Source organism: Candoia aspera, chromosome 5 (genome assembly GCF_035149785.1).
Source record: "Candoia aspera isolate rCanAsp1 chromosome 5, rCanAsp1.hap2, whole genome shotgun sequence".
Classification (NCBI taxonomy): Eukaryota; Metazoa; Chordata; class Lepidosauria; order Squamata; family Boidae; genus Candoia; species Candoia aspera.
Window position 1 is genome coordinate 104,230,568 of NC_086157.1, and position 15,170 is coordinate 104,245,737.

Genomic DNA, 15,170 nt, shown 5'->3' on the forward strand with positions numbered 1-15,170 from the left:
CCCTAGACCGACGGGTGAGTCACCAGGCGAGCTGATCACCTGGGATGAAACACAGGGATCCCTACCAGGGACGTCCAAAACGTCTTGGAAGCAGCGATACCCGATGTCCCCAACCGTGGTGAGGCAGGAGGAAAAGGAGGATTCCCAAACCCCTGATCGTATAAAACTGGTGGAGGCCAAATTGGAGTCACTAGAATTTATGTTCCGGAAAATGTCCATGGACTGGGGTCCCCGGGAGAGGAGGAGAGAGGAGTCCAGTAATAGGTATTCGACTTCTTCTTTGCCCCCACCTTCCACGGAGGAAAGGAGTAGGACCCGTCACAGAGAGGAAGCAAGAGCACCGAGGGTGAGAATTTCAAGGTCCCCTCCTCAAGAGCGGAGCTCCCTGGGAGCTAAGAGGAAGCCCGACCGCCCAGCTGTGGCGAAGGGACCGCCCGGACTGGGGGTTAAGGACTTTACCGTTAAATTTGATGGAGATCCAACTAAGCTATCATTCTTCCTTACCAATGCAAGGAGTTATATGGACGAATGGGAACAGTGTTTCCACTCAGAAAGAGCCAAGATTAATGCCATTGCCACTAAGCTCAAGGGGCGGGCAGCTGATTGGTATGTGCAGTTATGTCAATTGGATGCCCCTGAGCTGGAGGAGTTTGAAGAATTCCTGTGGGCGTTGAAACTACACTTTGAAGACCCGTTAGCTAAAGAAAGAGCGAAACGGGCATTGAGGGAGCTGTGCCAGGGGCCACGATCGGTGGCAGACTATGCTCTGGAATTTAAGGCTCTGGCTGGGAAGGTTGAGGATTGGTCCCAATCCACATTAATAGAACGTTTGAAGGATGGTCTGAATACGGAGGTCCTGAGGTGGTCGCTTGGCAGGGACGACCCAGATACCCTGTATGAATGGATACAGCTGGCAGGGAAGGCTGAGCATGCCCATGAGACCTTCGCTCACAGCTGCGCCCACTGGAAAGTCAGGTCAACGTGCCTGGGAAGAGGAGAGAGAGCGCCACTATGCGAAAGGACAATGCCTTCGATGTGGGAAGAAAGGTCACCGAGCGGTGGCATGCCCGAAGGGAAAGACCGATGATCGTCCGGGAAAGTCGTCGGGGAAATCTCCCTCTTTACCCAGGAAAATGAAGGCAGCCATGGTTGAAACTGAAGTGGAGGAGATTCCTTACTTCGGGGACGAGGGGGAGCCCGATCTACTCCAGCCGGCAGGAAACGCCAGCCACCTGCTTTAAAGAGCACCTCTGGGCAGGTGGTGGAGGAGGGGCGCGACCATATTTCGGTGAGTGGCAACTATCCCACACTGACAGTGAAAGTGAAGCTAGGCTCCCGCACAAGAACCGTTGAAGTTTGGGCATTGATCAATTCAGGGTGTTCGCGTTGCTTGATGCACCCTGATGTGGTGGCTGCTTTGGAGTTACCCAGTTTTCCACTAAAACGTCCCATGATTTTTACCCAGCTGGATGGTTCTACGGTGGGGGGAAGCCAGTCACCCATTTCACGGGCATGGTGGCATTGCAAATGGGCAGCCACCGTGAGGGGCTGCCATTTGTAGTGACGCCTGTGGGGGGGTCCCTTAGTCATTCTGGGGATTCCTTCGTTGGTCCAACAAAACCCATATATAAATTGGGTGCACAGGACTTTGACTTTTGGGGATGGTTTCTATCAAGCCCCTGCGGAGGACGACGCTCCGGAGGCTGCAGTGGGGAGGGCGGCGGCAGCAACCCCGCATTTTGCTGTCACCCCACTGGAGGGCTTGCCGGAGCAATACCAAAGCTTTGTGGATGTGTTTGGTGAGAAGGAAGCGGACCAACTTCCACCTCATCGAAAAACTGACTGTGCGATAGAGTTGGTCCCCGACGCGCAACTGCCGAAACCAAAAATCTATGCCATGACGCAACAGGAACTGGCGGCGTTGCGGGAGTTTGTGGACAAAAACTTGGCCAGGGGTTTTATTGAACCAGCAAATTCGCCAGTGGGCGCCCCCGTCTTGTTTCGAGCAAAGAAGGATGGGACATTGAGACTTTGTACAGATTACCGCGGATTAAATGTGGTCTCGATATTAAACAAATATCCTCTGCCAATAATAAAAGACATGTTAGCACATCTGGCTAAGGGGAAAATCTTCTCTAAGCTGGATTTGAGGGAAGCCTATTTCCGTATCCGCATACGGGAGGGGGATGAATGGAAGACTGCTTTCAATTGTCCTCTGGGTTCTTTTCAGTACAAGGTTTTGCCTTTTGGGTTGGCGGGGGCACCAGGGGTGTTCATGCAATTGATCAATGAAGTGTTACATGAACATTTGTTCAAGGGTGTACTGGTCTATTTGGATGATGTTTTAATTTATACTGAAACGGAGGAGGAACATGAGCGCTTGGTGAAACAGGTGCTTAGCAAACTGAGAAAGGCTGAGCTTTATGCTAAACTTTCTAAGTGTGAATTTCATCAGACTCAGCTTGACTACCTGGGGTACAGGATCTCTGACAAGGGTATTGAAATGGATCCTGTGAAGATTCAAGCTATTTTGGGGTGGGAGCACCCGCGTACCCGCAGGCAGCTCCAAAGTTTTCTTGGCTTTTCCAACTATTACCGCCAATTCATCCAGGGGTTCGCAGAAATTGCATTGCCTCTCACTGATTTGTTACGTACGAAGGGGTTGGTGGACACACGCAAGGTGAAGAACCCAGGGGCATTGCTCAATTGGACACCTGAATGCCAGTTGGCTTTCGACAAACTCAAAAGCCTGTTCACTGCTGAACCCATTCTGCAACACCCTGATCCCACTAAACCCTTTGTGGTTCAAGTGGAGGCTTCCGATTTCTCAATTGGAGGCTCTTGCTGCAAGCGGATGCTGCTGGCCGCCTGAAGCCCTGTGTGTATCTGTCCCGGAAATTTTCCAAGATGGAAAGGCAATGGCATGTTTGGGAAAAAGAAGCTTTTGCAGTCAAGGCTGCTTTGGAGGCATGGCACCACCTCTTAGAGGGGGCTAGATGTCCTTTTGAGGTTTGGACTGACCATAAAAATTTGGAAGCGCTCAGCACATCCTGTAAGCTCAGTCCTAAGCAGATCCGCTGGGCTCAATTTTTCAGTCGCTTTGACTTTAAGTTGAAGTTCATTCCGGGCAAGAAGAACTTCCTGGCTGATGCGCTTTCCCGCCTGCCCCAGGATTCGGTCCAGGCACCTGACGTTGTAGGTACGGTGTAGACAGCACCCCAATTGGGGTTGCAAGCTGTCACATACAGTCAGACTTGTGCGCAGCTGCCCCCAGCTTCGGTTTCACCGGCTGGGGGAAGAACGCCAATTCCCTTGCAATTGCAACAGCAGTTTCTGCTAGAGCGGAAATCTGACACTTGGTTGCAAGCGAATAGAGACAATGTTACATTTGACAGAGGCTTCGCTTGGAAGCAGAACCGCCTCTATGTCCCTGACAGTTTGCGAAGGGAAATTTTGATTAGGTCTCATGATGATAAAGTGGTTGGTCATTTTGGGTTTGTCAAAACCTTGCATCTGGTGCGCCGCCAATTCTGGTGGCCCACATTGAGACGTGATGTAAAAAGTTATGTTGCTTCTTGTCCTGTCTGTGCCATGTCAAAACAGAAGGGGGGCAAACCGCAAGGGCTACTGCAGCCAGTGGCCAGCCCCTCCTGTCCTTGGGAGGAGGTTTCCATGGATTTCATTGTGGATTTACCTCCTAGTCAGAGAAAGACTGTGATTTGGGTGGTAAAGGACTACTTTTCTAAGCAAGCCCATTTCATTCCATGTGCTTCCATTCCGTCTGAGCAGCAATTGGCCCGCCTTTTTCTAATACACATCTACCGGATTCACGGGAGCCCCTCCCGCTTGATCACGGACCGCAGAACACAGTTTACTTCCCAATTTTGGAGGGCATTTTTGAAGCTGGTGGGCACCAAGCAGGCGTTGTCCACTGCGTCGCATCCGGAGACTGACAGATCTACGGAGGCTCTTAATTCGACTCTGGAGCAATTTTTGCGGGCATTTGTCAACTATCAGCAGGACAACTGGGTTGATCTGCTACCTTTTGCTGAGGTGGCTTATAACAACGCCGTCCATCAGAGCACGGGGCACACCCCTTTCCGTACTGTGTTTGGCCGGGATTTTGTTCCCATTCCTGAGTTGCCTCAACCCTCCACACAGCCCTGCTCCGCTTCTGATTGGGCTGCTCAACTGGCTGATTCATGGCCAGTGATTCAACAGGCGTTGGCTGATGCCCAATCTGCCTATAAACTGCACACCGATAAGCGACAAGCCCTTCAACCTGCTTTAAAAGTTGGTGATAAGGTCTACCTTTCCACCAAGTTCATTAAATCCCCTCAGCCCTCGAAGAAGTTGGCTCCTAAGTTTGTTGGTCCTTTTCCCATTGTGGGAGTTGTGAACCCTGTCACGTTTAAACTGGATTTGCCACACAATCTAAAACGTTTACATCCTGTTTTTCATTGCAGCTTGCTCAAGCCTGTCAACCTCTCCGATCATTGGCATCCGCAACCTCCACCTCCTGCTCCGATCATGATTGACGGACAGCAACATTTTGAGGTGAAGGAGGTCCTTGATTCTCGCAGACTTCATGGCACCTGCAGTACCTCATTCGGTGGAAACACTTTCCCCACCCTGAGTGGGTGTCTGCCCATGATGTTCACTCTCCTGTTTTAGTTAGACGCTTTCATCTAGCTTATCCTATGAAACCTGCTCCTTAATATTTTTTGGGGTGCGGTATGTCGTGTTCACCGTTCCAGTGTTGCCAGTACATCATAATGTTTCGCATGTCATTTGGCTGATGCGTGTTTCGTCTGGGGGGGGGAGGAGGATTCCATCTCGTGGGATTGTTATATGTTGGTAGCTGGATTGGAATGTGTTTGGGTTATCTTGTGTGTTCAAGGTTCCTTTCCCAGGACATCAGCAGAAACGGTTACCAGCACCTGGGGGGGGGGAGTTTGCAACGGCAGGGCGAGGGGAGGGATTACGTTTGAGCCGAGGGTTTTTAGTTTGTATTTGGTGCGCTTTTGCTCATTCTCAGCTTTCTCTGTATTTGCATACTATTCTTTAATAAATCAGATATCATTAACTTACTGCTTGTGAGTCTGAGTCTATTAGAGTAGGCAATCATTACACCCGGTTTTGTTTCCTGCGTACAAAAATGACTGCAGTGTATGAATTATTATTCCAGTTGCATTTTTTTTTTCACTAAAACCTCTCATCTTTAAGAACTATATGCCAAGGAAAAGGGGCCAGCTGAGCCTTAGAATGTTTCCAGTTTAAAACAATCTGTCGCATTCTCTGGATGAGAACAGCTGCGGTGGCAGAACTCTTTTTAAACTTTGGGAAAGCTGCTAGTTTCAGATATTGTCAGAAAAAAGCAAGCAAGCGACAGGCTGAGACCAGCCCACCCAAGGCATATTTATGGGGTGCGCCTCCCCCTCCCCATTTGCAGATCTCACATTTAACTGCTTGGACACTCATTGTTGTCAATGGGGGCAGGATTTTTCTTCTGCAAGAGCTGATTCTCTCATAGTAGAAGAAGACTGCTTTTTCAGTCATTTTCAGCATCATGGTCCTTATAATCTGCTGGGATTGAACATGATGTTCTTTCTTGCTTATGCTGTTTTGAATTTTCGTGGGGAAGGGGCAGAAATATAGTTAGTGATGTACCCAGAGGCTTTGGTTTAAGGACACTCAAACCCACGCACAAACATATTTTTACATTTTACTTAGACATATCTTTCTTGAAGTACCAGCTCCAATGTTCACTGAAGAATGGAGTTGGAAAGGACCGTTCAGGCCACTAAGCCCAACTCCTGATCAGGCAGAAATCCAAATTAAAGCATCCCAGACAGATGGCTGTGCAGCCTTGGTTTGAACCTGTCCAATGAAGTGCAGCCCACCATCTTTCTGCACAACCCATTCCACTGCTCACCTGCTCTTGGGAAGTTCGTTCTGATGTCATTTTAAGCAAAGCTAAAGAAGCTGTTTTTGCTATTTTAGCATCCTTCACTAATCTCAACTTTCACTTTACTGACACTAGTTCTAGGTTGCCCATCAGCCCTCTTCCTCTGAGACTTGGCTCTCTTTCCATTTCCTGTATGTATCACTTTCTATTTTCAGATCATCATTCAGGTCTTTTTTGTCTTTTCCTGTTGTCATCCATTTTTTTCTCCTCGTTGGAATCATTTGCAATTGCGCTTTTAGGAACTTCTACTCCTTTTGAGCTCTTTTGCCCTTTAGCTTCTCCTGCCATGGGTTCTTTCTTAATATTGATCTAAATTTATTAAGAACTTCAAAGGCAAAAAAGGTAATATATGAATCAATGTGTGGATATAATGGATGCAAGGGTGAAGAGGTATAGGTAATGGTGTTGGTGTAAAAGGGATACACAAATAACAAACCAAGAGAGTGACCTGGATAATTTTCCTATATTGGATTTACAAAACAGGCTTGTTAAAGCTTTGAGGAAGTTTGTGAGAAGGGACAAAGAAAAAATAAAAAGAAATCAAGTTCTAGGACATTATTTGAAAGGGCTAAAGGTTAAGATTGTTAAAAGTAAAATAGGAATATCAAGGAATATAAAGTTGGTTTATGTGTTCAAGGTTAAAATAGATACATTGTTATCTCTGGTAACCCTTAATGGACTTTTGCTGATCAGGACTGAAACAATGAGACTTTAAGGATTTGTTTATAGGTAAGAGATGGGATATGGGAAGAAGAGATCATTAGTTGTATTTTAAGAGAAAGTAATAAGTTACTAAAACTGTTTATACTTGTTATGATAAAGGGGGAAGTCACTTCTTTATATATTTTTCTTTTTCTTTACTATATTATTTTTTATTTCTATTTTTTCTTTTCTGCACTATTTTTTGTACTTTTTTTTTAGCTTGTATTAGTTTTTATCTTTTTAATTGTAATGTTTAACAAAATTAATAGGAAAAAAAGATGACCTTTTAACCTCCTAACAGTTCAGCACATAGTTTCAGCCTATCAACTCCTATAATTGTTTATCTTTCAAATTATTTTATTTTGACAAAAGCTGTAAATAAATATTTTTTTAAAAACGAAGTGGGTTTGTCATTCGATGGAGAAAGGGTAACCCTATAGGTATGGTTGTACTAGAAACCAGGAGACCGAGAGTTCTAGTCCTGCCTTAGGCATGAAAGCCAGCTGGGTGACCTTGGGCCAGTCCCTCTCTCTCAGCCCAACCCACCGCACAGGGTTGTTCTTGTGGGGAAAATAGGAGGAGGAAGGAGTATTATGCATGTTCCCCGCCTTGAGTTATTTATAAAAATAATAAAGACGGGATAGAAAATAAAATAAATAAAAATAAATAAGGGATAGCATAACTGGAATAGCTATTCTCAGCATGAAGAGAGATAAAAACATATTTAGTGCTTGGTTGGGAAGCCACAGGAAACCTAGGGCTATAGACCAGATCAGGAATTGATAAAATATCCTGGAAGTTGTCCATATTATTGCAAAAAATCTCTCAGGACAGCCCGTGAAACCTCCAAAAGTCAAAGATTTCACCTTTTTATCTACCTTCCAAAAGGAACCAAGTTCAGATAAGCTGGCACCACAGAACCCCTCATACATACAGAGAAGTGAGCTACACTCACCATCACTGGAAACATTCATTAACATTTAGCTATGATTGAAGCCAGAATGCCTCATAAAATAACATTTCTGCAGGCGAAAAAGAAGGCAAGGTAAGAGAGAGTGGGGGAATTTAACGTATTCTTGAATCTCACCAGCACAAAGTGGGGAATCCAAGCACAACATTGTTTCTAGGAGATGTTTCAAAATAGCCAAGTCTGGTTATCCTTTCCCTTTTTATAAATTGCTATATTAATACAAAAAGAGTCACAAGTTTGTACATGATACATGGAAGCCATGCCAATCACAGGAAATACACATTTTTTTCTTGTTCTAACATGCATGCAGTTCCATTCCCAGTTATTAACTCTAAAAAATAGATGTATCTTCAAGCTGGAAACCAAAGCCCCTAACTGCAAATGATGTCCGTACTTTTAGTGGCTACATGACGGGGAACGCCAACTAAATAACACAAGGAAGCAAGTTGGATTCCACACAAGATCCCTAATTAGTTATTTGATCCCTTTTTTTACTTGCAACACAAATTAAAAGTGGGTGGGGCTTCAGCTGTGTGGTCATGGCCGTCACCTCGATTTTTTTTTAAAAACTCCTTTCAGATGCTCCTGAGTACCACAAAAGTGACAAGGCCCCCTTTTCTGCTCCTTTTTACACTATTAGGCATCAACCCACAAAGCAATTTCAGGATTCTGTTGGGCATAATACAAGTCTGAGTCAATGGCTCAGTTCATACAAACAGTAGATGCAGTTGTGAAGTAAAATGACATCTGACTATCTAGCTGAGAATTGCATTCCTATGGAAAAAACATTTTCTACATATTCAAGACTGGTATTTCAGGACTATATGTACATTAGCAATCTTCTTATTTAGATATTTTTCTGCAGTTTTTTTTCTTTTTTAAAAAATAAGATGTATCAAATTATATGACTAGGCAACCTTCCCTCTCATACAAAGTCCCCAAATTGTTTCTTCATCACATTTTCTGCTTTTGTGAATAGGAAACCACTAAAGTGATTATTCCTGAATATATCACAGGGTTGTTGTTTTGGGGAAAATACACAGTGCCTTGAGTTGTACAAATAAAGGCAGGATATAAATGATATAATAATAATAATAATAATAATAATAATAATAATAATAATAATACATAAATACCGTAATCTAATGCCCTCTCCCCCTGGCAGCACACAGCAAATTCTGATACAGAGAACATGGAATTTTTAAGAGTACCAGTTTACATTATCTACTCAGACTGACTTTTCCCATATTTATTTATCGTATTTATATAGCTGCCCATTTCAAAAAACGTGACTCTGGACAGCTTAAAATAAACATACAGAGAAAAGAATCAAAAGATAAAGAATCTTCATTGGTGGAGCAAAATAATTCTGTTGAGAGTTGGGTTCAATTCTGGGCATATCGGAGTGTCCTCTGATTCTTAAGGCTCTACCAACCCAGGATGGAACCCCAATCTTTTTGACTGATAAGCCACTGTGGTTATTTTCTCTTCCCTCCATATATTTTTTATGGAAAGTTTTTAAAAAATCATCAAGAAGAAAGGGAAATATCAGAACTCCTATTTCCCACCCTACAAACTTATGGATTGCCTGTCACAAAATATCCCATCCAACATATACTTGTAAATTGGAAAAATATAAGTAACCTTTTCAGGCAAAGGAGGGAATCGGAATTTAAATCCATATATTATAGCAAGCACCATCTTAGAAGAAGCATTCTCTTTTGTCTCTCTCAGATGGGAATGCCTCTTTTTAATAAGGCACATGCCCGGTGAAGTTCTTAATAAATTCCAGTTACCACATTTGGTATTGCTTTTATTAAGATCAACCAAAATAATGGAAAAGCGTTTCGTTGGACCTGATAAAGTTTTATCAGGGGGCAGGAAATGGCTGACTTGGTCTTGGCTTGGAAGCTAAGTGGGGTTGTGCTTGGAAGAACTTGGATGGGAGATTGTCAGGAAGTACCAGGGTTATGACCTAGACTACAAATTAAAAAAAAAAATCAACCTTCCTCAAAGAAGGTGAACCACTTCCATGCTGTTGCCACTAATATCATCTGGAAACTCCCATGAATCATCAGAAGAAGAGCACAATTCCAAGGAGACTTTACTTTTTAAGAAAGGATTACCAGGTAGTAGATTTGGGGTTTATAAAGGTGCTTACAGCAAGCATCTTGATAGAGGAGACACTGTTATCCACCTTTCAGTGGGGGTCGTTTTCCTTTCTCATGGACCAAAATAGTCGTCCAATTTTTTCTAAGGCTAAGGGGTCTCCTTGGAATTGTGCTCCACTTCTGATGACTCATGGGAGTTTCCAGATGATATTTGTGGCAACATCATGGAAGTGGTTCACCTTCTTTAAGGAAGACTGATTTTTTTTTAATTGTTATGGGGAAAAACAGGAACATTATATGCACTGTCTTGAGCTCCTGACTGAAAGGCAGGGTATAAATCTAATAAATCATAATAAATACTATTTTACTTAATAAAAAAATATTTCAAACAATTCACTGAACTGATTAATCAACTAAATGCTACAATTACAATAATGATATCCCTGACATTAAACAGAGATGAAATGGCAGGATCCTTGTAAGTGGTTTCACTTAGTGTACATATAGGGCGGCTATTTCTGTCTCTTCCCCCCCACCCCGCACCCAACCAAAATCTGCACTCAGTTCTGAAGCAAATGAAAAAAAGGATCATAACACTTTTCAGGCTTTTTCCTCTGCTTAGCTGAATTGCTCTCTACCCATTCTTAGGTGGGTAGGAAACTTTATCTGCATGAAATTGATTGTCCCCATTGCCAATCCCTATCCCACCTTTATCGACTCTGTTCCAGTCACTGCCATTCTCCTGACTTCCCTCCAAGGTCATGGATGACAAAGACTTTGAATGCTTTGAGGCTGCTCTTGGGCAAGGCTGGAAGAATGCAGGAAATGCAACGTAAACAGCAGAATAGCCAAGGGAGACTTAAGGCTATCTCACTCATGGGCCAGGGACGAATGAAGGCAACGTCATGGGGATGCAGGAGCAAAAAGAAGTTTCTGGGGCATATCTAGATGCCAGGCGAAGATCCCAGTCCCAGTATTCAAGGTCATCAAGCCACTTTTTTCCCTGGCAGGAATTTTACAAGGGTATTTTCTCTGAGCTTTTCCCTTCCAAAAGTTGCCATTTGGAAAGCAAGGCTGAACTTTCCTCAGGTTTTTTTCTTCAAGAATAACCATTACAGTCTCAATTGAACCAAGAAGAAACCTTTGTAATAAAAAGCCACCAGACAAAGGGGAAAATATCTTACCTGCACTCTTCAGAGCCTCTTCCCCTGGGTTGTTCAAGAAGCCCAAGGTTCGTCCCTTTGCACATTCTTCGCTTCTCATCCGGTGATGACTCTCACAAAAGAATGTGGCTGTTGCCTGGACTTGCTTGAGCTTTGCAAAGGGAAAAGGCAGGAATTCAGTGTTCCTGCACTTTTAAGGAATGTCAGAAGACTTTTTCAAGACTTCCAACTGGCACTGGGAATACTGGGACAATCTGATGTATACATTCCCTGTCCAGAATCATATAATTAACTTGAGAGAACTTAACCACTGCAGCGGATGTGGAAAGACAGAGGAGACAAAAGTACCAATTGTTTAAATCCTTAGAAGATAAGGAAATGCTGTGTGGGGTTCAAGCACATCCAAAATTCAGTATCCATTTCCTTTCCTGTTCTGTTACTATGGCTGGGTCATCAATACTCGGTGCGGCAGAAGACAATTTCCTAACCCATTGCCTACTTAGGTTCCCATCATTCACTGCAAAAACCGCAGTTTCCTAAACTGAATTTTTCGTAAGTGCTGCAGTATAACTCCCACATCCAGAGAAAATGCGATCATGGAAGATGGAAGCTGTGATCCAACAGAGGGAGAGTCTCAGGTTAAGGAAAGAAACTTTACTTCTGACAGATTAAATTAGCTTTAAGTCAGAATTAAGGGTCAATGTAGGAAGGGTCACTTGCTGACCAATCTTCAGAAGGAAAAGGTAGCTATCAACAATCACTTGGGGACCATCATCAATAGTTAGTACCTGGATGGTCAGATCACTGCCTTCTCTTCTCTACTTCTCAAAATACAGGTAGTCCTTGCTTAACAACTGCCATGTTTAGCGATTGTTTGAAGTTACGACAGTGCTGAAAAAGTAACTTACAACTGGTCCTCACACTTATGACCATTGCAGTATCCCTCAGTTAAGAGATTGCCATTTCTGCACTTCACAGCTGGCTTCCAGCAAGCAAAGTCAATGGAGAAGCTAGCAGAAAAAAATCACAGGTCACGGTCATGTGATGTCTCGGTTAATGACAGCAAGTGATTCACTTAACAACCATGGTGAAAGTGAGGTCCTAAGTCCGTTGCACTCACTCAGTGTTTTGCTTAATGACCCTGTTGCTTAGCGATAGATTTGCCAGTCCCAATTGTGGTTGTTAAGCGAGGACTACCTGCAGTTATTTCTAATTTTCCATCTAGATCTATAACATAGCCAGTCTAGGTCACCCTCTCTTTCTAGCTTTGCAAATCAGTTGGAGCTGGCACTCTTTAGCTTACCCATTGTGGAAATACGGCCTTGCATTTTACTGCTGGCAAGTTAGAAACGACTTTCTAAGATTGCCTGATGTGGCCATTACAGTGAGAAGGACAGAGGACAATTGGATTCCCCTGGTAAACATCTAGGTACTTGAAAGTAGAGATGGATGCATTTTCTAATTTCTTAATAACAGCAAGAAAGAAAAAGCCTTTCCAAGTTTCTCCCTCATCTTATACTTAAGAAAATCAAGACAGGGTTATTTTGAGTTTCTCTCTCACACTTCCCTCTATCTCAGAAGTGTGTAATATTTCCTCCAAGTCCTCCCCTTAACAGCTCTCTCATACCTTCCCCAAGCGTCAGCTCTAGGTCCTTTTACCACTGGCTTGGATACAAGGAAGTATTTCAGTTTGGATCCCAAAGCAATGGACTCCATAGAACCTTATTTTAACTTCTAAGCAGTTAAATCAAATCACTAGCATTCCCTGTGATCTATTCATAGCTCTTGGATATCAATTCTTGGATGACTGTCCATCCTTTTGTTAGTTTTGACATTTGATCACAGCATGGTGAAGAATCTTTATGACCATAAAAAGGCAGGAAACTAAAAGGATATCTACACAGGATAGATCCTCTGTGGACTGGCATTGTAAAGAGAACACGCTGATGTTAAACAATGGACAGTACCTATCTCTAGATACTGTCCATTCTTTTGCTACAAAAAAGCTAGGTTTCTAATATCGCTTATTCAATGAGCTGATTTTGATTGAATTCACATCACATCAAGCCAACTACATCACGCTTAGCGTGCTGAGTGAACATCATCTTTAAATCTAGTGCGTAAAAAAGTAAAGATGCTATGTGTAAATTGGCTTCAACCGTCTCAGCTTTCATCTATTTTTTTCTTTGGGATGGGATAACGCTTTTATTAACTTATTGATCTATCTTACAGGAATTGTTTTAAGGATTACTGAAATACGTTGTTTGGATGTATCCTAAGAGCTCTGTAATGGTCCAGTAAGAATAGGATCAGAAAGCCAATGTTGCCTGTTTTAATATCAAATGAAACCCAATGTTTGGAAGAATTTTTCAGAACCTTGGAAAAGCAAATGCTAGAGCTAATACATAAGCCAATAAATATATTGACTTGGCTCAAAACTGATGTTCTGAACTCCCTATTTAAGAGGGGTGTCATGCGCTGCCTACCGCTGAGTGAAACACAGACACTGTTTCAGGAAAAGCAGGTTCAGGTTTATTTTCAGCGTAGTGCTAGACGGGAACAAAGCTGAGAGTGAAGGGAGCGCGCCGGTGCGGGGTTTAAATATCCCGCGCCGGTCAGCGCCCCCTCACTTTGGGTTGCGTCATCCCCCCTTAGTCCTGCATGCTTTCGTGCCGGTAGGTGAAGGGTTGCAGGGCCCCTGCTGGTGCCCCGGGCTTGCCCATAATCTGCTTCTTCCTCCGGCCGGTGATTGCTGTCAGCTGAGCGATCTCCATTGCGCTTTGCTGACAGCTTCAGGTGTGCCTCGTGATCCGCCCTGTCTTTGTCTTTCCTTCTTCCTCTTTTGTGTCCTGATGGCTGGGTCATCCGGCCGGGGGCATTCCCTTCTCCTCGGGGTCTGTGTCTGTTGTTGTGTGTGCTATGCTTATCTTAAGTCCCTTCCTCTGCTTCCTAGGTATTGTCATGTGTGCCGTTGTGCTGATGTCTTCAGCTCAACGGCACTCATGACAAGGGGGTTTTGTAATTAACTCCTCCTTTCTGTACAAGCAATATTCCAGTATATTTCATAGGGACAGAAAAATTGTTCTGCTTTTCATTCCCAGATTTTACTTCAAGGTGTCAAAATATTAAAAGAAAATCTATTGAGGCACAAAGATATGCCTCAGGTTAGGCTCAAGACTTGTATTTAGACTACTGCCTGTAACTCCTACCTAGCAGAGGGGAACTCTTAACTCCTTTTATTTTATGTGTTATGCATTATTTTTATCAGTCTTCCCCAATCTGGGAGTGCACCTTCCTCCGGAAGACTCCCTTGTATGCAACATGAGAAATAAAATAAAGTATTAACATTAAGAATAAACTGTGCCCAAGCACTGTTCAGCCAATAAAAATAAGCTAGGATTAAAGGCATGCTTTATTACGAAACTATTAGTAATAAAAATAAGTAAACTACAGAACAGTTTTCTGAAATATTTTCTTCTAAGATAGTTGCACAATCTTAAATATTCACTTACAAGAATAAACAACGCCTTCAAATAGGAGACTTTCACACAAAAAATTCTCATTAAAACATACAACAACCATCAAGTTTTTACTCCAAGGCTACTGATGGGGAGGCGAGAAATGCTACACCTCTTCTTTCTGGAACTGAAGCAGCCCCAAAACTGAAGACAGTGCTTTCTTTTCAAAACCAAAATCTTCATCACTGCAGCTCCTCCAGCATCTTCACAAATAGAAAAGCTTGTCTGCAAGTTCTAGGCTTGGCTCTCTATGGATGCTCTGGCTGACCAAAAATGTCAGCTTGTTGGCATATTGACAAGGTGCTGGCACTCTGATTAACCCCTAGAAAGCAAAAAGGTGGGGATGTCACTGTCTTGCACTGCCACCTAGGGCCAAAAGCAGCAAGCTGTTTCTAGAATCTTGTAAAAGAAACATAATACAGGTAAGTCCTCACTTAACAACCATTCATTTAGTGACAGTTTAGATTTAAGACGGTGCTGAAAAAACTGACTTACAACCAGTTCTCACGCTTATGACTGTCGCAGTGTCCCCACGGTCACATGATCGTGATTTTGGCGCTTGGCAACTGGTTTGCATTTATGACCACTGTAGTATCCTGTGGTCACGTGATCACCATTTTCAACCTTCCTGGCCAGCTTCTGGCCAGCAAAATCAATGGGGAACTGCGTGATCCACTTAACAACATGGTTCACTTAATGACCACCACAAAAGGTCATAAAATCAGGTCAGATTCACTT

General features: G+C 43.3%; 1 protein-coding gene across 1 annotated transcript in view; it reads right to left on the reverse strand.

Moving 5' to 3' along the window:
* Positions 1-14,614: 14,614 nt before the first annotated feature.
* PIWIL4 (piwi like RNA-mediated gene silencing 4) overlaps positions 14,615-15,170 on the reverse strand; it is a 38,434-nt gene continuing 37,878 nt past the window's right edge. The window contains exon 18 of the mRNA XM_063304483.1: positions 14,615-14,754. Coding sequence (XP_063160553.1) covers positions 14,638-14,754 — 117 coding nt within the window. The 3' untranslated portion in view covers positions 14,615-14,637. The remainder of the gene's footprint in view (positions 14,755-15,170) is intronic.